At 40.2% G+C, this 27,647-nt stretch overlaps 1 protein-coding gene across 1 annotated transcript in view; it reads left to right on the forward strand.

The window, feature by feature from the left end:
• The first annotated feature begins 20,455 nt into the window (after nucleotides 1–20,455).
• Nucleotides 20,456–27,647, forward strand: part of LOC149779656 (elongator complex protein 2-like) — a 79,193-nt gene continuing 72,001 nt past the window's right edge. The window contains exons 1-2 of the mRNA XM_089940473.1: nucleotides 20,456–20,612; nucleotides 24,546–24,642. Of these exons, the coding sequence (XP_089796599.1) occupies nucleotides 20,487–20,612; nucleotides 24,546–24,642 (223 nt within the window). The 5' untranslated portion in view covers nucleotides 20,456–20,486. The remainder of the gene's footprint in view (nucleotides 20,613–24,545; nucleotides 24,643–27,647) is intronic.

The following is a 27,647-nucleotide window of genomic DNA, read 5'->3' on the forward strand; positions in this document are numbered from 1 at the left end:
CTTCGTTCGAGATGAGACTCCAAGCTTCGTCCAGATACTCGTCCAATTTTTCTTCTTGACTCATCATTAGGCATTTATCGTGTTGAATTTGACTGGGATGATCGTTTTGACATCCATAGCAATTTTTCTTGATCAATTCCGTCATTTTGTCGACCAAGTGTTTGGCAAAACAGGAGACTAAATGGGCTTCTTGTTCTGGCCATCTTGACTTCATTATGATATCTTCTTCGTCTTTGTCTTGGGATTCTTCTTTTTCCACGGTCTCCTCACATTCCATCTCCAAAGTTTCTCCACTAGGTAAAGAGGGATAACAGTTTTCCATGGTTTCTAGTAATCTAGAATGACTTCTCTCAAGCTGTTGATTTCTATGGTATTATCGAATTCTGCATACAGGATGACGTTCACTGTTGCTGGTAGTTCTTTTGCAAACTGAAGTTCCACACGAATCTGGCCGGATTTTATAGGGTGGAAATGTCCCTCGTCGCTGCCTTGGTCTGGAGTAAAATCGAAAGCCCACAAAGCATAGCCTTCGTCATAATCGTCGTACGTAATACCGTGACTGGTGTTGGTTCCTAACTGTCCGGTGGCTTCGTACAGGGACAAGTACGATCTCAAGTAATTCTTCTTCTCAAAGTCGGGTTCGAAAGGTCGGGTACACAAGGTCTTGCCATCGCGACTGACTTCGACTTTCTTCACAGAAAAGTGTTTAAACTCAAAAGGATTTTCAGTGAAGGCTCCGTTGAAGGCTGAATTCAGGACCATACCAACGATTAAACGTTTGGGTAACTGTCCTTGAAACAGATGATCTTGGGTCATAGAATGCTGTCCCTTGGGAATGGTGAACGTTTTCACTTCCACACGTCGTATGGGATACTTGGCGGTCGTTCTGCTCAACGTTTGACTGATGTCGTTACCTACTTTGGGTAACACTTCCACGCGTCGTACGTAGAGTTTGGCATCCACGATTTTGCTTTTAGGATTGCCAGTCTTAGTAGCTTCCTCATCAGCCAACAAATGGAAAGTGGCACTGCTACGATTCAGTCTCAAGCGGACATTCACCCCGTTCAGCAAATATTTCTCTTGCAACCACATGTCCAAATGCAAACGATCCATCAGTTCTAAACTCTTTCCATCTTTGATTCTGTTTCTTCGTTCTACAAATCCCTCATTGGTGGTTGTTTTTGATTTGGGGTCAGCTTCAAGACTTGTTTCATTAAATTCGCCCGCTTCGTCAGGTTCCCACAGCACACAGGCATTGAGATGAGTATCCTTGGCATCTATTCCGTACGTGAAGAGATTTTCCAGGTAGGCACGGTAAGGGTAAGTATCCATGCTGCTGCTAACCAGTTTGTTGTTCAAGTACAAGTCCACTGAGCTGAACAAGGAATGCATGAAATTGTTGATGGGAGCTACTTTCTCTTCGCCGCTTATAGAATCTCCTTCCTTATCTAGAACTTGGACTTTCAAGTACAAGTAACTGCTATTCAGATCGATGTAATCTTCGGGCTGTCCTTTGATTTCAAACTCGATGGGAGCGGAATCGACCAGTGAGGAGATAGGAAGAAATTCCACCCACTGGGATTCTTGCATGGTCATCATGGTGGGGGGCATGGCAAACAGATCCAGTTCCGTCTTGGAACAAGCGCAAGACTCTCGGTGCATCATTTTTTGTTCTGTTCTTTCTCAATAATCGAAAACGTCTAAGTCTCGAACGGTTCTTCTTTTCTTAGCCTTTCTCGCTTGAAGTCTAGTGAAAGGGTGTTTTCTTCGTCGTCGTCTCTTTCTGCCTTGTCCTTGCTGAATGCCTGACTCGGTAGTGTGCAGGACATTTATAGGTATTTCTCGTCGGCCTAAAATGTCTTTGCCCGTTTGCAGCAAGACATTTTTGCCAGCCCTCATGAAGGCTTCTTTAGGGTTTTGTTTGTCGATGATGACATTTTGGAGAAATTCTTTGCCTTGCGTCAGTGCCGCATCTTTCAAGGCGTGCAATCCGCGTGTCACCATCGGTTTCAACACCGGGGCCACCGAACGAAAGGCCGATTTTAACATGTCTCCTAAGCCGTGTCCTCGCTGTCGAGCAACCCCTCGGTACACTGGATACATGACGTACTTACGAGTCGTGAGAGAAGCGTTTTCGAAAATGGAGTTTCACCGTGACTTTTCCTTTGGTGAATGGAATATTTTGTCCCAGATCTCCTTTTATAGCAATGTTGATCGTGTCCAAATACGACTTACTGACAGGCAAATAGTGAGGATGGACAAATTCCCGGTGGACGTGGTAAGTGTTTCCACCTTCCTGGTCACTGGTCGTGGTACTATCCACTTTGAAAGGAATGACACGCAGTAACGGTACGGAGGTGTGTCCCACCACGTTATACTCCACCACATCGGAATACACGAACATCAAATTCAGTCCTTGGTTCAGTTCTACCGGGGAACGAAAATACTTGTAAAATTCCATATTGCTGTTGATCTTCGGATTTTGAGCTATTTTTGTGTCTCCACCTAAAATATCAAACAAGTCACGATTGAAACTGATGGACAACGTTTGGTTATCCTGAAATTTCATCAGTAAGCGACGAGCCACTTTATGGTACTCCAGGGCGACACTTTTTTTGACTCTGTTCAGGGCTTTGCCAAAGACTAACTCGAACCTCTCCGCAATAGTGTCCACCAAATGTTGGCCACTAAAATAAAACCCTGCCGGAATTTTCAAGGTGTAGATTTTGAAGGTTGGATTGATGGTGGATGTTCTTGTGATCCCTGAAAACCCGCTGATTTCATTCATGGTGTCTTGTAATTGTTGGTTCAGGATTTCGACCTCAAAAGTGTTTTGCTTTTCGGTGATGTTTTGGATTTGCGTGGGGTGAATCATTTCTACTAAAGCCACTTCCCAATGGGCTTCGTGATCTAAGGGGATGGCTTGAGGTAATTTGGCCGTGTAACAGCACAACGTGTTGTGGGGAAACACCTCCATGGAACTGTCACTGGGTAAAGTTAAGTAAAATTGGTTTTCGTGACTCATAATTCCAGAGTTCTGTGGCTGTCCGAGGGGATATTACTGGATGTCAGAGGCGTGTCTCCGCCCAAAATGGGGTTCTGGTTGTGGTTGTTGTTGGAGTGGTGACTGACACTGGCACTGGACACAAGGTTCCCGTTCGAGGAGAATTTCAGGGAGGGATTGGCAAGCAGGTAACCGATGCAACTGCTCAATAAAATGGTCCACAATTGTTTGTCTCCTTGTTGCAAACTCAAATTGGCGATGGCTGCCCCGATGACACAATACACCACGAAGATTTGGCAGAAAAAGACGATTTGCGTTTTAGGCACACGTTCTCCACACCACACCCACAAGGGTTGTTTTTGTAAATCTTGCACAGAAGAACTGGGTGAAGAAGGAGTGGTCGACGTAGCTGCGTCTGCTGTGTGAAAGGGCATGATGGTCACTTCTTCTTTTTATAGTGGATGACTTGCGAAGCGTCGATCCAAGAATCGAAACTGGGTGGATATCCTTTCCAACGTACTTTGACTTCTTTGACACGTCGTTTGCCCACTTTACGGGTTCTGCGCTCGAGAATGCTTTCGATGTCGTACACGTCGTCTTCTTTTTTGGTGACACGTTGTAACTCGGGCAAATAAAACGTTCCTTTGAGTACTTCTCCGTTCATGTCTTCCAATTTATAGACGGCAGGATGACGGCCATGCACTCGTCCAGTGACGCGAAACAATTCGGTGGTCCAGTTAGGTAAGTAACCTTTGTCGAAAGTGCGTTTGGTTTTGCCAATGCGTACCCAATCTCCTACGGTCAACTCTCCACTTTTCTTGGGGACAGCCCTCGTCGGGGACGTACCAAACAGGCGCTCAAACACCAACACTTCGTTGTCGGGAGTCACGTCTTGCGGGGCACGTCCGATGCTTCGATGGTAAGATTGGTTGTACGCTTGCACCAGGTGCGGTAAGATGTCGATGTACTTCAGAGTGTGGTGATGCGTAAAATATTTCCACATGCGTTCTTTCAAAGTGCGTTGAAAACGTTCCACGATGCTGGCTTTGGTTTCGGGATTCTCGGTGGTAAAAAAATGAATGTCACGTTTCTTTAATTCTTTTTGGAAAGCTTGGTTCAGAAATTCGGTGCCTTTGTCCGTTTGCCATCGAAGAGGGTGACGACCGCTTTGTTTCAACACCCGTTGCAGGGCTCGCACTAACTCGCTGCTGGATTTGGAAGTCAAGGGCACGACCCAGGCAAATTTGGAAAAGACGTCGATGACACAAAACAAATATTTGTAGCCACGATTGTAGCTGGCCAAATGAGAGACATCGGCTAAATCGGCTTGCCATTGATGATCGATGCCTTCCACTAAGGTACGACTTCTGGCAAACTTGCGTCGAATGGGTTTGTGTAAAGTGTAGGTAGCTTGTTCTTGTAACCATCGTTGCACTTGAGGTAAACGGAGACTTTTCAGTCGAGTTTTGGCAGCACGATACAATTTTTGAACTCCTGCGTAACCTGCAGGATGGGAGGGATCGTAGTAAATGCTGGCTAAGACTTTTTCCATTTTTTTTGTTGATTGGTGTCTTAATAAGGCACCCACTCTTGAAAGAGGCTACTCTTTTTGTCTTGGGGTATTTTCTTGGATTGCAATGCTTTGCGTGTGCGACCGGCAATAGGTGTTGAAGAGGAGGAGGATGTCTGAGCGGGGGATATCGGTTCTTGTTTCACTTCTGTCTTCACTTCTGTCTTCACTTTCTTTTTCTCTTGTGATGAAGAAGGGGTGGCCATCATCTTTTTAATCCATCCAATTCTGGAGGTAGGTGGTGTTGTTAACTTGCGTACTTTTTCTGGTGGAGTTTGAAACCCTTCCTCTTCTTCTTTTCCTTTTTCTGTCTTGGTCACTGGTACTGGTGGGACTGGTACTGGTACTGGTGATGGTGCTGGACTTTTCATCAAGGTCTTCAAATCTTTCAAAGTGGGTAGAGCTGTTTCGTCTAAAGCTTTCTGGTGAAAGAGTTGCAATCGTTGCAAGAGTTGACCGTACTTTTGCGATTTTTCTGTTTCGGACAAATCTTGGCGATCCATCAAGGACTGCAATTCGTGTTGTAACTGGGACATCTCGCTCAAATTGGGATTGGGAGGTAAATGCGGGGTGCGTTGTTCTTGCCACCGATGGTATTCCATCCATCGTTTGTAAGGCACTAAAGCTAGTTTTCGTCCTTCCATGGGGTTGTCAGGGGTCGATTCTGAGATCTTGGGACTTCCGAGGGCCTTTTTATCTTGCTCCCACCAGTCCTCCCAACATGGTTCCCAAGACTCCTTTCAGTATGGGACCTAACAAGAGAGGTAAAATGCCTCCACGTTGCACTAACATCTTCTTTTTTTGACGAATGGGAATTTTTTTTCGAACCATTTGGCGAAGAACGTGACGATGCTTGCTTAAGCATTGTTTCTGGTGTTTGGACAAAGGGATCGTGCCTTTCAAAACGTTCAAACAACATTCGCACACGGTATCGATGACCTCTTTGGAGGCCGTTTGAATGAGTTTTTTTCGTAGGGGTGGAGAAGCTTTGGACAGGACAGATAACAGGTCCCCATGTTTGGCTAAACGTGGTGGCAGTCCTTTCCTTTTCTTTCCTTGGGGTTTTCTGGAGGGTGACATCTTTGAGTCTTCAGGAGCACCTAAAAACACTGATACCCTACTCGGTCACAGACCTTTTTTATACTGGAACGCGTCGCCACTGATTGTCTTTACGTCGTATCAGTTTGAGGACAGGCATGACACGTCGTGCAGGGGTACGGAACGGACTAAATCGAGCCAGTTCTTGCTTGGACAAATCCAGTAAACTTTGTAACATGCCCGATCTTTCATGGACTTTGATTTTGGGAGAAGGTACTTTGTGAGCAGCAGCCACTGCCGCTAAATTGGAAGGTCCTGCCACTGGGGAAGTTCTTTTGGGGGTCATCAACGGAGAAGTTCTTGGTGTGATCAACGTCTCCAAGTACTCTTCAGTTCCTGGTGACATCAACGGAGAAGTGGATAAACGTGAATTTGCCGGAGACGAAGTCACCGCCGTGGCAGGTCGTGGTTTGCGAGTGTAAGGTTGCGTCCTGGCCGAAGTGCCTCTCTTGCGACTAGTTTTCTTTTGTGGACTTTTCTTTTTCTGGGGACTTTTTCTCTGTTTCTTTTTCTGGGGGCTTCTTTTCTTTTTTCGGGGTGGTGTCTGGTAAGAGGAGGGTCCTGCCACTGGATAAGTTCTTCTCTTTGGGGACCTGGTCTTTTTCTTTTTCTTCTTGGGGCTTCGTTGGACTTTTGTCTTGGGGATAACTTTGGGGGCATTAGGATCCCATCTTAAGAGAGAGCGAATGATGACCCCTCCTAGAGTACCGCTCCCTCCAGGTTTCAAAATGATTTGTTTTTTGGTTTGAGTGTCGATGCGGGGATCGGCCAGTTGGACCAAAGCGACTTTGTTTCGATCGAAAAAGCGTTTGGTTTGATGAGGAATCTGAATGATTCCTTGGAGTAATTGACGTGCCGTCACCGTAAACCATCGTAAGACTTCTTTGAGACTAGCTTCTAAGACACGAGCTCGTGTTTGTGGATCTTTTTCTCGACTGATGCCATACAAGGCACGAATCAATTTGACGGGAAGATGCGACTGAAGGGACGTCATGTTCACACTGTGTGAGACAGACGAAAAAGGGTCTGAGGTTTTTATAGATTTTTTTTATGGGGAGTGAAATGAAGTCGAGGACGGAGACGTGTACAGGACAGGCCCTCCGTCTTGGCACCAGTGGTGAAACAAGTGGGTACGAAATCGCAAATCCTCGGGGGTGGTAGGTTTCAAATCGACGAGTAAATAGGCGTGTGGCGTTTGAGTGGCATCGTCGTACGCCTGAGTCAGCCAAGGCGTTCCTAACTGTTTTTCTAAGACTTGCACTTGCGATTTATCTCGAGGGCTTTTAAACAAGACCACGTAATGCGCATTGAGACTGATGGTGCGATGGGCTTTACTTTGTTGAAACAAATTTTGGGTGATGTAAACGACACTGGCATTACGGTGATGCCCTTTGCGCGTGAACCACAGTTTAATTTCTTCTTCGTCTTCTCCTAGCATGTCGTCGAAAATGACCAAATGGGTTTGACGGGAGTCAGAGACGATGCCGTCGTCTTCTTTAGGAATGCCTTCCACAAACACGATGGAATCGCCTTGACTTTCTCGCAAGAGGCTGTACGCCGATTGCCACTCTTTGTAACACCACACGATCCTTTGAGGGGGTCGATCGATCAAATGATGTTTATGTTCGATCAAACGTTTGACGAATTCGGTTTTGCCTGAACCGCTAGGTCCAGCAATGAGCATGTTAAAGGGATGGCGAAGATACAAAGCCTCCCAACTGGCACGATCTAAGTGTTCGTCGATGACTTTGACAGTAGAGGAAGAGGGAGCAGAGACAGCAGAGGTAGCCATGGTGTGAGAAATGTCACTTGTGACACGAAAAACAAACAAGACAAGAGTTTATATACCTTTTTTCAGAACACGTTTATTGAATGTTTTTTTCAAACATGAATACGAAAGACAAAAATACATAAAAGCCAAAGGCTTAAGTACAAGGATAAAAGGCACATGATAACTATGAACGTGGAATAAACACAAGTGTCTGTACAACAACATGTTTTGGGTAATGTTCTAACCAGTTCTATAATAGGGGGTAAGGTCACACAAGTGTCCTCCCGAAAGGGTCTTTCAGGCATGTCCACGACAGTCCTGTCCTGGGTGACGGGTTCTTCTGGCACCGTCACTAACACGGGTTGAAAAGTAACTTTTTTCCTTGAACAACTCTCGTGCATACTGGGCCACTTCTTGGGTCCAAGCCTCAAAACCCCATTCTTTCCAGGCACGGACATCTGTCCAATGGGGATGTAAGTCACAAGCTACACACACATCGTCATACACGTCTTGGGTAGCTAAAAGTTGACGAATCTTTTTTTCCTGTTGAGGTCGAGAAGTATCCAGATGAAACCGCAAGGCTTTGAGCAAAAGGAGTTTTTCGTGACCATTTAAGGCCATTGAGGTGGTAAGTACTGATCGTAAAGAGTCCACAAAGAATCGGCTGGTAAACGAAATCCCAGAAAACAAGTCACTAAGACACACACCACTTGTCGTCCCAAATTGAATGGATACAGTTCTTGTAATAATCGATGGTAATGATCCACGGTTTGAATATGGTCATTGAGTTCCTTCCACGGAATCTGTTGGATGACATGTGACATAAACCGTGGCATGGCAGCCTGTTTTTATATTCTCTTTTTTTCGGATGCAATACACGTACTTTCTAGCCAGAGATCTTCGTTCTCCAGTAGCGAATCTAAATCTTGCATACTGTAACCGAAACGTCAGAGTTCGTTTAGGTGTTTCCTCTTCCTCTAAGTAGATTCCACGTAACAAATGTTGGTAATCCTTTAACTTGTCTTCCTCAATGCGTTGCACTAGGTGAATCTCGAAGTAACCATAATCATGAACATGTCGATCATTAGCGACCTCAAAGTTTTGAACAATGTCTGACCATTGAAAGAATTTCTGACGAATCAGTTCTCTTATACCATTCAGGTACCAGTGGTTAAAGATCTGGTGACGTATCAGATGCAATTGTTCTTTACGTTTCACTTGTATTTTCACCAGCTCTCGGTAAATCCTTTCTCTCAATTCCACAGGCAAAGCACGAATGTTCTCTTGTAAAGTACTCATGAATAGGTCAGTCTGTACAATTCACAAAAGTAATCCACATAGTGAGTAATTTCTGACCACTGCCATTCAGGGTAACGTCCAAGAATGTCACTGAACTCTTTTGATGTAAACGGTCTAAAGCGAAATAATAGGATGAATGCACCTTTGACCCAAAGAAATCTAACACACTGGTTGACTTTTTTCACTTTCCTCTTATGAATTTCTCGACACAAAAGTTCTACAGTGACCCATTGAGATTTCACTCTGGCAAACCCCTGCCAAACTTCCTTGTAAATCTTCTCTTGCAGTTCTTTAGGTAATGATTCAATATCGTTTTTGAAATGAAGTTTAAATACTGGTCTCGGTGATGTCCAACATTTGACTCCTAGCCAATCTGGTTTCTTCTTCGTCAACGACATGGTAAGTTACTTCAATGTCTCGGTCCCACTAAGGGTAAGTAATGACAATTCGGTGACCATCGAGCATGTTCTACGTAGGCCGAATCTTGCGGTTCCCAGTGGTGAAGTGACACACCGCAACTGAAGCACTTGACTTTATCTCCTTCGCCCAAGTAGAAAAATCCGGCTCTGGCTAATTCTTCGGGGGTCGGTCCTCCCAGATACTTAGGCCATTTTCCTTTGAACGATTGAAGACGATTTTCAAAGTCGCAGTATTCCGACAAACGCACAGGGAACGAATATTCGTCTTTCACAGGTTCGTTTCGATGAGGGTTGAGTGACATAGGTAGGAGTTTGCTCAGGGCTAGATGACATCCGTAGGGGGGTAGACGTGAAGGTGAACATTCCCCTTTAAAACGAAACCCAGTAAAATGTCCAAGAGGACGAGCGGCATCACTTTCGCATCCCACAGGTTTGACACGCACAGTATCACTTTCCATGATAGGGGTAGGGACACTAAAGTTCCCATGATGCTTTACGGCATCGCTCAGGTCACAACGTACAGCATCGTACCCATCGCAAGGCTCACAATCGCACTCGTCTGCAAACTCCGTTACGCAATTACAATGGTAACCACATGGACAATCGCAGTTTCCTTCCGGACATTTTCCGTCGCAATGCCTGGGTCTTATCCATCCAGTATTAGTCACACTAGAGGAAGATACAACTTTTTTACAATTCCCAAACTGGAACGATGTCTCTTTCAAAGTATTCATCTTGTTCGCTCGGTCTTGGTAGTCCCAATGAACTATCGATCTTGCCTAGGGTTCCTTTTTATATACAGACCAATACCAACGTGACCGTACGGCAACGTAAAGTGATTGGGAAGTCGCACTCGCTTCTGGTATACAATTTGATAGACTTTTTCCAAGGGTCGACTGACGATGTGGTGAGTGGGTAAACGTACAATCTTGTTCGGTTGATAGGTGGTCACTTTAAAGTTTCCATCCTCTCCCGATTGCAAGGCTTCTTTCAATACCCCAAAGTTGACCGCTCGACTGGTACGATAATTCAGAGTCAGTCCTTTCACTTTGCACGTCGTGTGCACTTCTCCTTGTTTGTCCCGGTATTCGTAGCCGTAATTTTTGGGACCGCCACTGACGAAACTTAGAATCTTGTCGTTGGGATGCTCGTCTGTCCAGGCTCCTAAACGGTCTCCTTCGATGTTAGGGTGATGTTGAATCGGGTGACGGATGTAAATGCAACTGTCCGTGTCAAAGTACAGGACGCGTTCCCCTAACAGTTCTAAAGCTTCGTACAATTTTAAGCGAGCATGGGCTGTCACGTAAGCCGCAATGATGACATTTCCAAAAGGGTCGTCTTGTACAAAGTCCAGATCTTCTTCGTAATTGACCAAGATCAAATTCTCTCGAACGACGTCCACGTGTTTCATGTATTTGGTTTTGTCGTGAATCATCTGAAAGTAGCGGGAAGGTTCTGTCAAATATTCCGTCTTGGGTAAACACGGTCGTTGTGCCATTTTACCCCACAAGCAATTTAACATCACTTTGGCAAACGATCGCCTGCCTTCGTTTTTCTCGATGTGGTCTAAAGTGATGTCTTCTTGTTCCCGGTATTTCTCTTTGAATTTTATTTGGTCTTCGGGAGTGTGACACCAGGAAGGATAGCCACTGGCTTCTTGCTTCAGTTTCAAAAAGGCATCCACGTAGTCGGCGAAAATGCCTTTCTGAGTAGGGTCACCCTTGCGGTATTGTTGTGTCTTGGGAAAGTGGCAAATTTCGTACACTTCTAACAGTTGGTATCCCATGTCCAGAGCTTTGAACAATTCTACGCTGACCCAGGTTCCCGTCAAGGCCCGTTCTTCCTGGCTGTGATGGCAAGGTTGGTCTTGGTTGCACGTTTCGGCACAAGTACGGCACAAGGGAAACATCAGTTTGCCTTGACAATGGTGAGGTAAGACGGGATGGTATAGGTTCGTGGGAGGCAAAACTTTACACTTGATCAAGCCTTCGTATTGTCGAATGTTTTTCAGGTCCATGTGTTCCGTCAGCAATTGCGGGTGCCCTACGGGAAAGCGACAATATTTGCACACGTAGGGATACAGCGAACACACGTCCAAGTATCTGATTTCTTCTCCTTTCTCTTCGTCGGCTTGGTACAGCAAACAGGTGGCATTGGTCCTTCCTCCGTACAAACTATCCCTCGGGTTCAGCGGGTCCATGAACTGGTAACTTTCCACGAGGCGTTTAAACTCGGGATCGGTTTTCATACGGTGATCGTACTCGTGTTCCCACATTTCCACCACTTGGTATCCTTGCTGTTCTAACTTTAGGCGCCGCTGACAAGTGTCCTGGTACAAGTCTTCCATGGTTCGTTGCAAAAACTGATTTTTGGTGCCACGGTCAGGGTAACAGACGGGACATCCGTGAAATAAGCAACCGTTAAACTCGTACACGATCTTGGGGTTTTCTAAGTCCCAGCCATCGACCGAATACGTTCCGATGGTCTTTTCACCCCCTCCGTTGCGGGCATGCTGAATCCACTTGTCTTCCTTGTCGCACAAGTAATGTAACCAACGTAGGGCTTTGACCGAGTATTGACGTTTGACAAAGTTTGTCGTTTGAGGACTGATGACAGCCACGGTCTTTTGAGGCATGAATCGTTGTCGGTACACTAAGGAACACGCTTTGGCAATGGTGCAAGCTTCTTTCAAAGGATCGACCCCTCCGTGTTCCATGAACAGTTCTCGAAATTTTCCACAGCAACGCCGTAAAATGTCCACGTCGGAACGACAATACTTTAGCATTTCTTCCTGAAAGTCGAAAGGGTCCGAGGCGTGAGCCTGGTACCAAGCATAGAAAACTTCTCGTTGTTCGGTACGCATGTTGTCGGGGTCGTAATAGTGAGCCTCAGGTAAATGGGGTAGAACGGCGTGTTGATTGGCTTCCGTATTGAAAAAGTGTGGAAAGTACCCTTTAGCCATTTCTGTCATTCCAAACGTTTTAGGCATTCGACTCAAAGGCATGGCCAAATAGCTCATCGAATCTTTAAACTGCACTTGTCCCACTTGCATGAAAATGATTTTGGCTCCGTTCAAAGTGACTTTAGGACGTTCGGTGCCATGTTCCGTATAGTACCTCAAAAGAAACTGTCCATCGTATCCGGAGAAATTGTGAGCCATCACCGTGGCATGACGATGACAATCTCCGTAAAGTTCGATGTCCTCTTGGCTCCACGTCTTGTCGATGGGGTCTAAGACCCATTGGGCAAAATCCGCTAACGTGTTCGGTCCCCGAAAGATTTTTTCACGCCCTCCAGGAATCTTGCTACAGTGAGGGCAATGACTGAAGATAGGTTCTTGAATGTACTTCTCGCACGCTCGATGAGCCACGCAGAAATTAGGAATGTGAATGCCGGTCTCTTGCATGCATTCGAAATCGAAAAAGATGAAATTGCCTTTCTTCTTGTGACCATCCTCTTTCTCTGGTGGGGGTTGGTATTTTTGCACGTAACATTGGTGTTCCAAGTCCACGATGTGGTGACAAATGTGACATTTTTTCTTTCCTCGACATACGTGTGCCTTGGTACTATTGGTACGTATTACTTGTTCTCAGGAGTTGACAAGCACATTTCTGCTGTGAACCTTGCGTTTTCAGATGTTGTTGGTAACAGGTAGGGCTGACAAACGTGCGCAGACAAGTTGAACAAGGCACTGGTTCTTCGCTCAGACAGGGTGAAGAGGCCAAACATCCTGAGCATTTCGATCCACAATGCTTGTGTTGCTCTCGATTATTATAACCATGGTCACATTTCTCACAGTAATAACCGTATCCCAGGAATCCGGTGATACTGGTAATGGTATCGAAATGGTCATCGTGATGATAAACGTGAATGTATTTTCCGTCCTTAAAATCTTGCCCTCGAAACAACAGAGACCCGCGCACTTCTTGAGGGTGCACTTTCAAAGTGTATCGTGGAGCTAGGGCATCTTGCAATTTTTGCATCTCAGGAATGCCACAGGGTGTGTCTTTGGACATGCCAGCTTGTTGTAACAGGAGTTCTGCTTCACTTCGTTGTTTGGCTCGGTCCGATTGTCGAATGTTCTCCCAGTCTCTTTTCCATTCTGCCGTGTCGTTCTTGTTGACATAGGTTCGTCCCACCACGATGGCACGGGCTAAACATATCAGGTCATGAGGATTGTGAATTTGGACAAGGCTACGCTTAATGCTGCGAAGGTCGTTCACCAATAACATCTTTTTGCGTCCGGTCCCTTGAGGAGGAGAGACGTGGGTCATGTCCAATGTGGCTTTTCCATCGGTGATGTCAAACTGGTCATTAGATTGTTGCACGTGTTGAATCTTGTCCATGACTTTGGAAGCGGTCAGTTCTGCAGGGGTGCTAAACTCGATCCAAACAGGGGATTTCAAACCGTCGTGTTGTATGGAAAGTCTCAAGCGATCGTCTTCTTTGGGTTGACATTGTCGCTTGAGTGAAGTGAGCAGAGAATCCCACACTCCGGTGATGAACCCTTCTGCTTTCTCTAACGGTACTTCGGACTTGAAATCTTTAAACTTCACCGTGTATTTGTAAGCCGTGGTTCTAAATTTTCTAGAGGAGCGCTTTTCCGTCTCTCGAATGGAATAGTGTTTTTCAGGGTTGACTAAGGGTGGTGAAATTGGTTCAGAGGTTTCAAATTCTGGTTCACTCATGTCCTCTTCAAAATCACTGGCATGAATTTGTGCCAAGATTTCAGCCCTGGTTCGAGGCGATAGATCACGTTTCTGCCTCTTACTTTCTTCTTCTTTCTTCTCGAATGAATTAGATCGTTTCATCTTGAAAGCAAAAAGTCAAATGACTCAAGTTCAAACACCATGAGCTTCTTTATAGTCATAACAGACCAGCGTATATAAAAGGGTGTGTGTCTTGTCCTTTCACTATTCATTTCACTCTCAAGCCGAGCACAACGATGGAAGAAACTAACCAGATGGAACGTTTCGTCAGAGCTTTGCGAGGGGTCATTAGAAAATTCTCTTCAGACCAGCCTACGGACTACTCTCCTTCCTTTAGAGATAAAAGTCAAGATACTTGCTATATCTGTCAGAAGAAAGGGCATTGGTCTTCAGAGTGTCCAGACCGTCAAAAAAGAACAAAAACAGGGGATAAAAAAGACAAAAGTCAAGATACCTGTTATTATTGTAAAGAAAAAGGACATTGGTCTCCAGATTGCCCAAAAAAGAAACAAGAGGAGTCAGAAGAAAAGAGGAATTCTTCAGAAGAAGAGAGGGATTCTTCAAAGGAAGAGAGGGATTCTTCTGAGGAAGAAAGAAGACAGGTGAAGAAACAAGAGAAGAAAAGAAGAAGGGAAGAAAATGAGGAAAAGACGGTGAAGAAATTTAAAAAACAGAGAGACTAAACAAGGAGAAAGAAGAAGTCAATGAACTTTTTATTAAAGTGTTGTGAATTGTGAATTGGATTGTAAAAAATGGATAAAAGAATAAATTAATGATATAAGGTAAGTGTCTTTGAGTTTTGATTTTAAAATAAGAACGTACACTCACGCACTCATACACAGACACGTACTATAAGGGTAAAATGGGTGGGGTTTATTTTTTTGAGTTATTGGCAAATTGAAATTGTATTTCTTTTCGAGAAATGTGTGCGGCCCTGAAAAGGGCCTTTTTCTTCATGGTGAAGGGGTGAGTTTAAGCAATCAACTTTAACTGTCTTATGCCTTTGCCACGGCCAAGGCCTACTTCTGGACTGCATAATGTTGATGATGATAATGATTGGGTTGAAATCACTAAGGGTGGTACGGTAGGCTTAGTCATAGGGTTGACGTGTTTAGCTCGGGAAGGTCGTATTCTCTTCGGTCGTGATAAAGAAGTCTGATACATTTGTTTCAGACTTCTTAACTCCGCTAAAATGTCCAACAGTACCGTGACCGTTTGATTTTCACCCTCTTGTTTCTTTGCTGCTACTTCTTCTTGCTGTTGTTGCTGTTGTTTTTTTCTTACCTCTTCTTCTTGTTGCTGTTGCTGTAGGAGAAAAGCTTGTTCCGCTTCCTTTTGTCGTTGTATAAATTTCTCCAATTCTTCTTTCTGTCTCTGTCTAAAATTCTCCACTTGCGGTAATGAAGAAGGTAACGAAGGTTCCGGAACAAATTCTTGCGAGGAAAGAAAATCCACAAAATCCCAATTCACCTCTTCTGAAAGTAAGTCCGGGTTCCCTTGGGCGGTCTCCCCTGCTGGTGCACCCCATTGGATCGTTTTCTGAGTTTCCGTCATGTTGAATCACTGTCGCATAGATTGACTGCACACAAGCGCTAGCGAATCTATATAGACTACGTGACGTCACAGACTGCTCTCTTCGGATTGGATGCGGGCTGACTGAATTCTGTAACGCGTGTTCGGATTGGTGAATGAACTCAATCCGTTTCAATCCTTTCTGTCCCTATAAATAAGTGCAGTTCAGTGCATTGATTCACCTATTGTCGGAGCCTCAACATGTGGACAGACGTTGAATCTTCAACCCTTGTGTCAACAATGATGTTCAGGACGGACATGCTCATGTATGTCCGATCCAAGTGGACCGTTGTCCACAGGACCAGCAGCAGCCTGTGGATAAGAAGAGTCTATATAGAGAGACAAGGTTGCCTCAAGAGAACTCTGATGTATGGCCCTGCTGTAAGACGAAGTTTGAGGACAAGAAGATGTCGCAAATGCCCTTTATGTTAAGGGCATATTAACATAAACCAAAGGCCCTTTTCAGGGCCAGCCATATTTCTCGAAAAGAGATAGCCTTTCCATTGCCTACCCCTTTTTTTATTTTTTAGAGATAGAGACCCTCCCTGTTTCAATTTTACATAGACCCTATACAGTCCCAGGGGTTTTTGGCCATGTTAAATTTACATAGACCCTATATTGTCCCAAGGGTATTTGGCCATGTTAATTCCCATAGACCCTATATTGTCCCACGATTTTTCTCCATGTTAAATTTACATAGACCCTATATTGTCCCAAGGGTATTTTTAATGATAAGTCCCATAGACCCTATAGGATCCCCATTCACTACTCATACTGCATTTTACTGATGAAAGAATGCAGTTCTTTATGGTTTTGATTGCTTGTGATGTTACAATGATACATGCAGAATTAATGGCAACTTCATCTGCATCAGTGTAAAAGATCAACAATGCCTTGTGGAATCAATCAGCTATGGTTATTTAAAAAGCATGGAGATTTCGATTTAGAGGCTTGCTATATGTAGTCCGATAACCTCCCCCTCCCCCCCCCCCCCCCCGAAATCTGTGTTGATACTGGGTGTGATGTCACCTGTTCATTAAATATGCAATTTTGTTACAAGCAAACCTTTTCGGAGCAAACCTGCGTACACTTTAGACACATACCGGTAATTGGTGACATCCATATCTAGCGCGAAATTCAAGTCCCAAGACATATTCTTATGCTATCCCACGTGGATTTGCAAGTCACCATGCACATAACCTGCTCGGAAACATAATGTACATATCACCACCAGAACCCTTCAGCCAATGGTAGCTCCACCGCCGTGATAAATACTAGTAGTGTATAAAATGTACACCGATGTGTGCGATCAAAATTGTCTGCAGAGTTTTGCAACTTTAATTAATAGGGGATATCAGCCCCCAAACTGAATATCAATATCGTCACCGGGTGAGGGACTGATTTAGCAGCCTAGGCTATATGTATCCTGTTCTAAGCGATTCAGGTACATAGTCTATACCTAAATATAAATTGCAAATGCCCAAAAGTCTAAAATTAATTGTTATTTCATGTATTCATCTCATATGACTAATTATCTAAGTATGTGTGTTCCCACAGTTATTTGTGAAAGCAACTGGACTTTCGGGATTATAGTAAATACGTATTAAATGATAGTAAATACGTAATAAATAAAAGTAAATATGTATCAAATAAAAGTAAATATGTATTAAATAATAGTAAATATGTATTATATGATATTAAATGTGTATTAAATTACAGTAAATATGTATTAAATGATAGTAAATATGTATTATATGATAGTAAATGTGTATGAAATTACAGTAAATATGTATTAAATGATAGTAAATATGTATTATATGATAGTAAATGTGCATTAAATGATATTAAATGTGTAGTAAATGACAGTAAATGTGTATTAAATGATATTAAATGTGTATTAAATTACAGTAAATGTGTATTAAATGACAGTAAATGTGTATTAAATGACAGTAAATGTGTATTAAATGATATTAAATATGTATTAAATGACAGTAACTGTGTATTCAATGACAGTAAATGTGTATTAAATGATATTAAATGCGTATTAAATGACAGTAAATGTGTATCAAATGACAGTAAATGTGTATTAAATGACAGTAAAAATGTATTATATGATAGTAAATGTATTAAATATATTTCTCCATTCATTTATATAGGCTTTTGTAGTGGTTGTTTTTCAATATATGTTAAAAACTATTGTCGCATTTTACAACGCTCCATTATAATCAAGGAGTTATATCATCTATATTTTCTGATTTTTTCTATAAAGATATCTATATTTAAACATAATGTTGCTTATCTATATTTAAACATAATGTTGCTTATCTATATTTAAACATAATGTTGCTTATCTATATTTAAACATAATGTTGCTTATCTATATTTAAACATAATGTTGCTTATCTATATTTAAACATAATGTTGCTTATCTATATTTAAACATAATGTTGCTTATCTATATTTAAACATAATGTTGCTTATCTATATTTAAACATAATGTTGCTTATCTTCACGTTAATAGCTCACTCTGCGGTTAAAGTAAGTTTTTTTTCTTGACATTTTAATATTTTCATTAGTGAACTCTTTGCAGTTGTTATTTCGTTTCCGAAGTTAAAATATACCCTTCTGAAATCATATTGGTTTTATTTGTAATGCTTGACTTTAAGTTAAATTACTACTAGACACAATTTGTGCTCGAGAAAAATGGTTTACAGACAGATCAAGCAGTCAAATTACTACAGTAAAAATAGACCTCGGATAATACACAATGAAGGTGGGATGGTATAAGATTTATCTATTGACAAATGGAATGGAGTTATGCCTACCTGACTTTTGTCATAGCTATAAGTAGCAAACAAGATGTCTACTAGAATGTGAGTTCAAGCGTTATTAGAATTTTACATGGAACTGATTAGTTTCCCAGAACATTTTACTGAGACGTAGGTGAAATGGGAATTATACAAAGGGGGTTTGGTAGACAATCATTCATTTCTGTTTTAAGAGCATTCAATGGAATTTTTTACAGCTGTGTTGTTCAATTATAATAAGAAAGAATTTTTTTAAAATTATTCATTGGAATTCGCAAAGTGCTCATTTACTTTTTGGACTCATGCGTTACTTTGGAATCATTGAGAACTCGAAGACATCCAGGATTGTATCATCATGGTACATCAGGACATTCAAAACTATTGGAATTCATACGGATATTGTATACTTTTGGACTTTTTATAGGACATTTAGGATTGTATCATCATGGTACATCAGGACATTCAAAACTATTGGAATTCATACGGATATTGTATACCTTTGGACTTTTTATAGGACATTTAGGATTATTTGGGATTTAATTCACAATGAAGGTCTCTTACATTTTCACTTTGTAATCAGAGAAATAAAATTATTTATTGATTTTAATAAACTTGTTGGTTATGCTTCTTTGTGTTAGATAGTTTAAGACCTAGAATCGTAGCAGTTTTAATTTTTTTTAGTAGACTAGGATGTGAGGACAATAGTAGACTAGGGTGTGATACCAATATTAGACTAGCGTGTGAGGCCAATAGTAGACTGGGGTGTGAAGCCAATAGCAGACTAGAGTGTGAGGCCAAGGAAACAGGTTTTTTATGCTGCTTTGAAATGCCATAGAAGCTATTTTGTATCCATGCTTCGCACAATTTTAAGTTATTTAAATGTGTGAGAAAAACAAATTTAGGAAACCCTCAAAACACAACAATATAAATGATAGCAGAATACATATAAACAAAACTCGAAACCAAGCAACAATAAAAAGGAACCTCCTAAATAACCGTTAGTAAATGTCGTTTATCATAAACATCATATAAACATTTTGACACAAGATGCTGCTTAGAAACTAATTGTTTCCGAGAGTTCTTTAGACTGTTATTTCTTTTTCTTTGCACGAGTTTACCAATGTAGATTTAATTGTGCATCGATAAAACCTGCACATTAGGTCAGATACATCTAGATGCTCCAAGCGACGTGCTCAAAATACTCTTAGTCTAAAACCTTTTCGATATCATTTGGGTGCTCTAATGTTTATTTTGTTGCTATATGCGCAACGTTTAATGTTTTCCAAAAGGTCTTGAAAGTATATAAATTTTTAATGCATTTAATCGACTTAAGGGTTTATTTCTTTCACGGTTTTGATTGTGTACATGTTTCTATGATGCCAACTAAGAAACTTGCAATGTTTCACCCAGACGTGTGTGCTGTTGCAAACTGCTTGGTGCAACCTATTCAGTAAAGTCATGTCTGGCTGGTCCTTTTAATTTTTGCTTGTTTTGATTTTAATGTTTTTGTATCCCTACAGGACATGGTGGTACACGTAAATATGTGCGTTGGCCCGGAAATGTTCCATGATTCCTATACAAACACAATAAATACAACGAAATCATGGATAGTCTAGAAATGTCCTCGCATACGAGATGTAAACACACCAAAATATGATTGATGCTGAAAGTTCCATATCTCTACACAAAATGGTGATACACAAAAATATGATAGATGTAATACGTTTTTCCTTTGCTAACTTATGACTGCCAGCATATTTTTATTTTAAAGTTTACTTATATTATATCCCGAGTTGGCGATGCAAAGTATGAATGGTAAACCATTGACCATTAAGTTTGTCCTTGTAAACTTGGCAAATGAGCGGAAACATGTTAGGAAATAAAGAATAATTTTTTTTAATTACAAGACATGTGCTTGTTACATGTGACGAGTTCAAGAATTGAGAAATACGCAGCAATCAGCAGACAAAGGTAACAATTGGGGAAAGACATGCGCTTGCAACACGCTAGGAGCTTAATAATATAACACTAGATGAATGACTTTGAACCCTCAGACTCAGACCTCTCGCACTTATAAATATATATATTTATTGTTACGCAGCACACTGGTACTAATGTCAACGACTGTGGCCGCTTTTATCCTGGATCGGAGATTTATTTATACTTTCCTTTTTGTGTCTTTTAGACGCGTGAAGATCTATCGTATCTAATGAGCATTTGGCTCACACAGACTAATCATGGCTGCAATTTCCACATGTTACATCAGTGCAGGATGTAATAGGACGCCAAATGTTGCAGATTGGGGTCGAAATTCTCTTTTGTGTTTTGGAACATGTAGATCCGTTGCCATTTGTGTTCCTGAGGTATTGAACTTGGATATTTCGTCCGGAAATTCTTACTGTAGTTACCCTACCATCTCGAGAACTGGCCCGTTCGTTATTCAATCTTTCCATCCCGGTACTGAGTAGACAACAAGTTTTCCTTTGCCTCTTTTTTTAAAATATTTTTTATATATACTAACAACCTCCAGTAATATAAATAAATAATAAAGGAGGCGGAATATATCTTCGTGTGCCACCCCCTTTCCTCTCACAATGTAAAAGTCGAATAGTGGAGATCTCGCCTTGGGAGAATTCGTCCAATGGAGAACTCATCCCAGGTGTCAGAAGCTGCCCCATAGTGGTTGGAGAAGTCGCCCCAAAGATCATATATACTACTTTTGGGCCCTTTATTTGTCGAACCATTATTACCGGTCATTGCGGAATCGCATTTTACTGTTGTTGATTCTGTTTTGTATTGTCACCATAATCATCTGTTTGGTTTTCAAGATGGTAAAAATTTCATTTATTAAATCATATATCAGACTATTTTATAGTATCCTAATTTCCCTCATAAATTTTGTCTCCATCCATCAAAAACAGACCTTTCATTTTAACTATCTATCAAACTATTTTAAACCCCATTTTTTTTCAATGGAATTTATTCTTTGCTGCTTATTTTAGTAATATTTAAATTATCTGAGTATCTTTTTTAGTAGAAACAAACTTGGATTAGAGTAACTGAAATACATGGGGATCATCTTAAGGCTTCATTACATCGTTCATTTACTAACTTCACTGATGTAATCAGCACCTCGATCCGTCCATCAACTGTCAAACTCTTAGTGAGGTGTAAAGACCGGAGAATGACATAATTAACTTTTACTACAATTAATTGAAATAAAATACTACAGTGCTTATGGTTTGAAACACGCTGTTGTCACCAAAACATTCTGTTCAAAATAATACTAATTCTAGACACACAGAATATTACCCCAGTGTTTTCATGACTCATGATAAGTCGATCTATATTGAAAAGATGAAATGTTTATGCATGGGGCTATGAAAATGGAATACATTCTTTAGATTCATTCCAGCAGCATATTAAAGGCAAGAGATATTAGGCAAACTAAACCAATTTAAAAATAGGCAAGAGATATTAAGCAAACTAAACCAATTCAAAAATAAAATGGAAAAGTTCAACATTTTATCAATTTAATATGTTATTAAGTTGAAGAGAAACAGCCATGCATGGCATGTAATATGTTTACAACATCTTCTTTATGGGGAAAAAAAACAATTACTGCAAAATTTGAAACAGAATATACACCTGGTAATTTTTGTACAATCTCCCTAGAGCAGCAAGCAGACAAGTTAATTAGCAGACCATAAATTAGGTGTGGGGCAATTTGTAAAATTTGAAACTGAGATTAAGATGCAGTGTTGTGCTCAGGTAAACATTTCTATCTTTTAAATAATTTATTTACCTGGGTAACTCTGAAAGATAAGTATTAAATAGCTTTTTCTGTGTTACAAGTTCAAGAAAGTCATGAAGTGGATCTTCATGTTGATAGTGAGAAATCACATTTTCATATGCATTTAGAATAGAACCGTTCAATATTGTTTGTACATTGTATGATTATTACTTACCTATATTTAAGGATGATACTTTTTTCTTGATACAGATTGGATTTTTGACCCAAAACATGTGATTCAGTGTTAACAAAAATGACATATCTTTGCACAGAGAAGTAATATATATATCAGAGATCTCGCTAGGATTTTAAAACTAGGAGTCCAGGATTCCCACTTTGGTAAAAATAGGAGTCCTACCATCAAAAGTTGCAGTCCCTTATTTCCTAGAGAATCAACGCAGATGTGAGTGCATCTGTTTTTTGATGGAGAGCAGAGATCTTGGAAATGCTTAATTACGTGTATTTGGATGCCGATTTTTGATCTGGGGCGCAGAAAATCACAGAGGTGGGAGTCCTCCATACACATGTAATAGGTGTGTGGCAAAATTCAAAGACTTGCCAGTCCTGCTTCAGCCACCTGCTTTGTGGGAAAATGTGTTGATCATTTAGCTGTGCTGACATTTACAATGATAGAATTCAGTGACTGAAAGACCCCTTGTTGTAGATGTTGTCATCATAAGAGCATATCAAAAGAACATGATGCAATAACTGGGCGGCAAGTTCAAAGGCTTTGACTGGCAGCCGGGTGGGAAAATGTACTGATATTTACAGTGATTAATTCAGAGGCAGTAAGACCCAGAGATGTACATGTGGCCATTTATAAAAATACATCAAATAAACAACTTTAGCTTTCATTATTGTGTTCATTTCTGAATGTAGCAGAATAAGCAGTGCACGTGACCTCAGAATCAAGACATGTTGAGACTTAGACAAAATGCCATTCATAAGTGAGTGACAAGTCACCTAAAAATGTAAACTTTGCCTTTTTCTGTTAGGAAAGTGAAACGACTTCACCCTTTGATTATTTAAGAGGTACATTGACTGACCATACCTTTTTTTTTTTAAATACCCCTCGCCTTAACCTGGTTAGTTCTAGTGTTGTAGCAAAATGTATTCATCAAGGCATCAGTAGCTAGGCCTAGTTTTTATATCAATTACGTTGACAAACAGACTTGCCCATTCACAAGCATTATGTTTTGATAGCTGATTGACCATTAACCCTTTTCCAAGTAAGGTAGCAGCTATCAATTTCCTGCATGCTATCCTTTGATGATAAAACATACAAACTTGTGTTTTAAGATCAGAATCAGTGATTTGGATATATATTAACTGCCTCTTATAGACTATTTCGTCATAAAATTAGTTTGAAACTGTAAGTGAACCAATAAGCCTGACGGGAAATAATGGCAGACTTCGCTACATCTGGGATGTACCAGTTTATTAGATTGTCTGTTTTCTTAAATCATTGGGCAAATATATTCAGAAAAAATATACAAATCAGTGAAACCAAAGCCTAGGTATTATTTTATTAAAGATTTAACTTTGAAATGCAAATTATGTCGGTCAGAAACGTATGGGACAATGCTATGATGTGGAATTCGCGAGATGCACTTTAAGGTCTAAGCTGTTTTCTGACTTGACACATATTTGTGAAAATACGGAAAAAAAACAGCAAATCAGATACTATTTGTTTGCCTAAAATTACTACAAGTACATATACAAATAAATAAACCATAAATTTGCAGTCCTGTCAATGGACTCTTGTATAAAACAAAGAAGGCCTCCTATAGTGTCAGCTGTAGTAAGATAGTACACAAATCGACTTCATAATGCAATGAACAATTCAGAGACCTTCTGTTGCTTTCCTGTTATTTATACATTATTCCTCTGCAATATGGAAGTGCTGAACAAATGTTAGATACACAATATTATCAAAAGTTTGAACTAAAATATTTGAGAAATGTACAAATTTATTTTGAACTTCATATGTGTGAAGTTAGTATCTATCAGATAATAATGAAAACATTGTCAAAATAAATTATATTGCATGCTTTGAAATATGGAAAAATGTCTTCATGCCTTTTTAGTCAGTTATAAATAAGGTCAGTACATATAAATCCCATGAGTTTCACGTTGTGATGAACTGTGTATGTAGAAATGATGTTGTCAGCCAATTAGAGGGACAGTGTTGCTAGAAATAGGTTCATGCATACTTTGTAAGTTTCTTAAAAACTTATGTCAGCTATTGGTGTTACCGTGGCAGACTATGGAAAGGTAACCAAAATTATGGATTGAAATTTATGAAACTTTCTAATGGGTAGATGGGTAAACAGGTTTTCTACTTTGAAGAGTCTTCCTGCACATCGGATACTGCATATGAACATGGTAGAAAATCAGAAATTTAAGTTTTTTTTCCACACATCCTTGTTATTTGATGTATTTTTATTTAAAAGATAGTGCTCAAGCTGATAATGTTGTATTTTATTGTTTTTATTTTATTTAGGGAACATCTAGGAATGAAGTTTGCACCATCCAGGCAACATTGGTGGGACATAAGGACAAAGTCAACTGTGTCAGATGGATTCGACATGTTGATCATGGTATAAGTTGCAGAAAGCTTAAAACTTTGTAGTTGTACGTTTTATTTGTTTGGTGTCAATTTTGCAAATGTTTTAACGGCTTGCTAAGTTCAAACAACTAACATTGGCAAATCCTGGATGTGCTAAATTCAGACCACTAACATTGATAGGTCAGGCTTGCTAAGTTCAAACTGCTGACATTTGAAAGACCAGGGCAGGAATTAAATCCCATGCTTACAAGATCTTGCTATAAAAAAGATAGCTAAATGTCAAATTGTGATGTCTTTCTTCCAAGTGCCAACATTTGTATTTAGTGCACTACAGTCATGCGATATGATTCACAGTACAGAACACAAAAGTAAATCCAGGGCTTTGATATATTGAATAATGATGACGATACAAATTTACTGGATTGAAAAAGAAATCTGTATCCCACAGGTTTGACTTGTTCAATGAGATTTGTTTCCAGTCACTAAAGTATTTTTGTTTTCTGGATGTGAAGAATTTTACAAATGTAGTTTTCATTTTCGAGATGATGTCTCTGAAGTTAAACATTTTCATCCCAAACCTGAAGCAAAGAAGTTTATTAAAGTTTGCTTTAGAAAAGAGTCAGTGTAATATCCTATCTTGCTAAAAGATGAATGGAATATTGTCATTTGTTTCATCTAACTTTGTTTTGGCAAATATATTTAAATGAATTGTATTAAAACTAATTAAATAAATTAGAATAGAATAGAAACCTTAATTTCATCCTTGATTCCTTCTTGCTGCATATACAGTTAGGGACTTGCAAGGTACAGCTGTTGCAAATTGTTGCACATTTGTACCCATCTTCATTGACCGCTCTGACCGGTGGCTACCCTCTTTGTATGGCCAGATTACCTTGGCACTGACTGCAGACCTGCCAGCCCTTATGATTTCGCTGTTAAGTCTTACAAAAATTACCCTTAAAATATGTCATTATGGAATAAAATAATTAGTGGAATTTGTCAGGGAACCAGACTAACTTTACAATGGTACCTCAGATGCATTAAACTGCACATAATTTTTCTTGTGACATGTCTGCATGATCAAACTGTTGATTATAGAATTTTTAAAAATGGTGTCCAGCATGCAGTGCATGTTGGAGATGAAATGGAAATTAAGCCTTTTGAAAAGTGTTAATAGCACAGAAGAATAAGAAAGAAATATTCAAATTCTTGTGAATAAAAGCTGGAAGGGACAGAGTTGTTTATTGGACATAATGTGCCAATTTGAGTATGTCTCATGGTGGGAGATATGATTGTCATGTGAAATTAAGAAAAAAATCCAAGACTTGTGTCAAGTTGAAAAATAGCAACAAGCCATTGAGCTGCATAGGGTTTGGAACTGAAGTTTGTGTGACTAATAGTAGTAAATAAGGTCTAAGCGTACTTTACAAACTTTTCGGTTGAATAAATGTTTACCATTGCTGCATGTTTCAAATACTGAACTTTTAAAGATGTTTTCCAGTTTTACAATAGCAGTTTGTGATATTTTGTTACACTGTACTGAAAACCAGCTGCCTTACTGAGATGGTCTCATCAGGGTTGGCAGGCCTATGACTGGATGGTGTTCCGAAGTACTCCATCCTCTTCCAGGATGGCCATTCTTATAATGTGGCTAGTTATTATTAATCTGATCCTTTATTCCTTCTAGCTGCAATTAAGGCATTGCAAGGTAAAGCTGATGCAAATTGTTGCACAGTGGTCTCTCTTCAGTGGCCCCTCTGACCAGTGGCACCCTCTTTGTATGGCCAAATTCCCTTGGCACTGACTGGTTGGTGTTCTGAAGTACCACACCCCCTTCAGGATGGTCATTCCTATAATTTGGCTAGCTGTTAGAGCAAACACTGTCAGATTTACCACTCACATGTGGCCACACAATGGGTGTTTAAGATAGAAATCTAACAAATATTTGTTGGTTTTCAAATTCAGCACATTGGCATTATGTTCCAACATGCCAATAAGATGTAATTAATCTAATTATCCTTACTGATGGTTGTTCCTTAGATGTTAGGTTTTGTCACTTTGATCATTTCAGACTGTTATCACCACCAATAATGATCAAGATGACAAAAGATAACAGCTGAGAAGCTCAGCATTGTTAAAGTCAAGACATTTTGACATCAGCATGTCATAATGTAAAAATTGTTTGTTTGCCATCATGGCAAGTAAAGTCCACAAGGGCATCCTGTAACTTTACATAATGTGTTGGAAATGGTACCAGACTAAACCCAGTTGATTACATGACTAACTCCCTTCTTTGTAAACACTGAGCACTTTGTGTAATAACTGAAAATTGCTACTGAAGGAATAACTTGTCTCAAAATGTGCTAAATGTCATGAGACATTCTCAGTTTAAAAGGAAATATGAATTCAAAGCAAATCAAACTAAATAAAAGGAGGGAGAGTCCATTGATCACTGCTGACCAATTTATTATCAGAACGATTAAAATAACATTGTTATACATTCTATATCTGGGAAAATGGATGGACAATGATTGTTGTAGCCAGATTTTTTCAGGCTGGGACTCTTTCTGTCAAGGCAGGATTCCATCTATCAAAGTCCTATGGAGAACCCTATTTGTTATCAGTAACTGCATTCAGCTGACATGTTAGGATAATATTAGTCTAAAGATTTTATTTTTGCAAGTTAGGAATTCCAATATAATTTGTCTTGGATGCTTATTAAGTAGAAAGCTGGATTCACCATATAAACTGTTGAGTTTTGCATTAAAGTTTTTGAAAGTGACACACCTTCAAAAACAGCTGCAGTATTCAAGTGAACCTCAGAAAAGTGAATGGTATGAAATGTAATCATTATAGTGCTGCTGGTTCTGGTTCTATATACATTACATAGAGGTTTGTAAACAAATAATTAGGATAGTTCTGAATCTAGAAGATGCATTTTCTTGTATGCAGAATTTCATTGAACAATTAATTTGTTGAAACTATTTTGTAAAACTTTTCTAAAACATCTGTAAGGTGAGTGTTTTATGTGTGTTT

Source organism: Sinohyriopsis cumingii, chromosome 17 (assembly GCF_028554795.1).
Source record: "Sinohyriopsis cumingii isolate HCF-2022 chromosome 17, ASM2855479v2, whole genome shotgun sequence".
Taxonomy (NCBI): Eukaryota; Metazoa; Mollusca; class Bivalvia; order Unionida; family Unionidae; genus Sinohyriopsis; species Sinohyriopsis cumingii.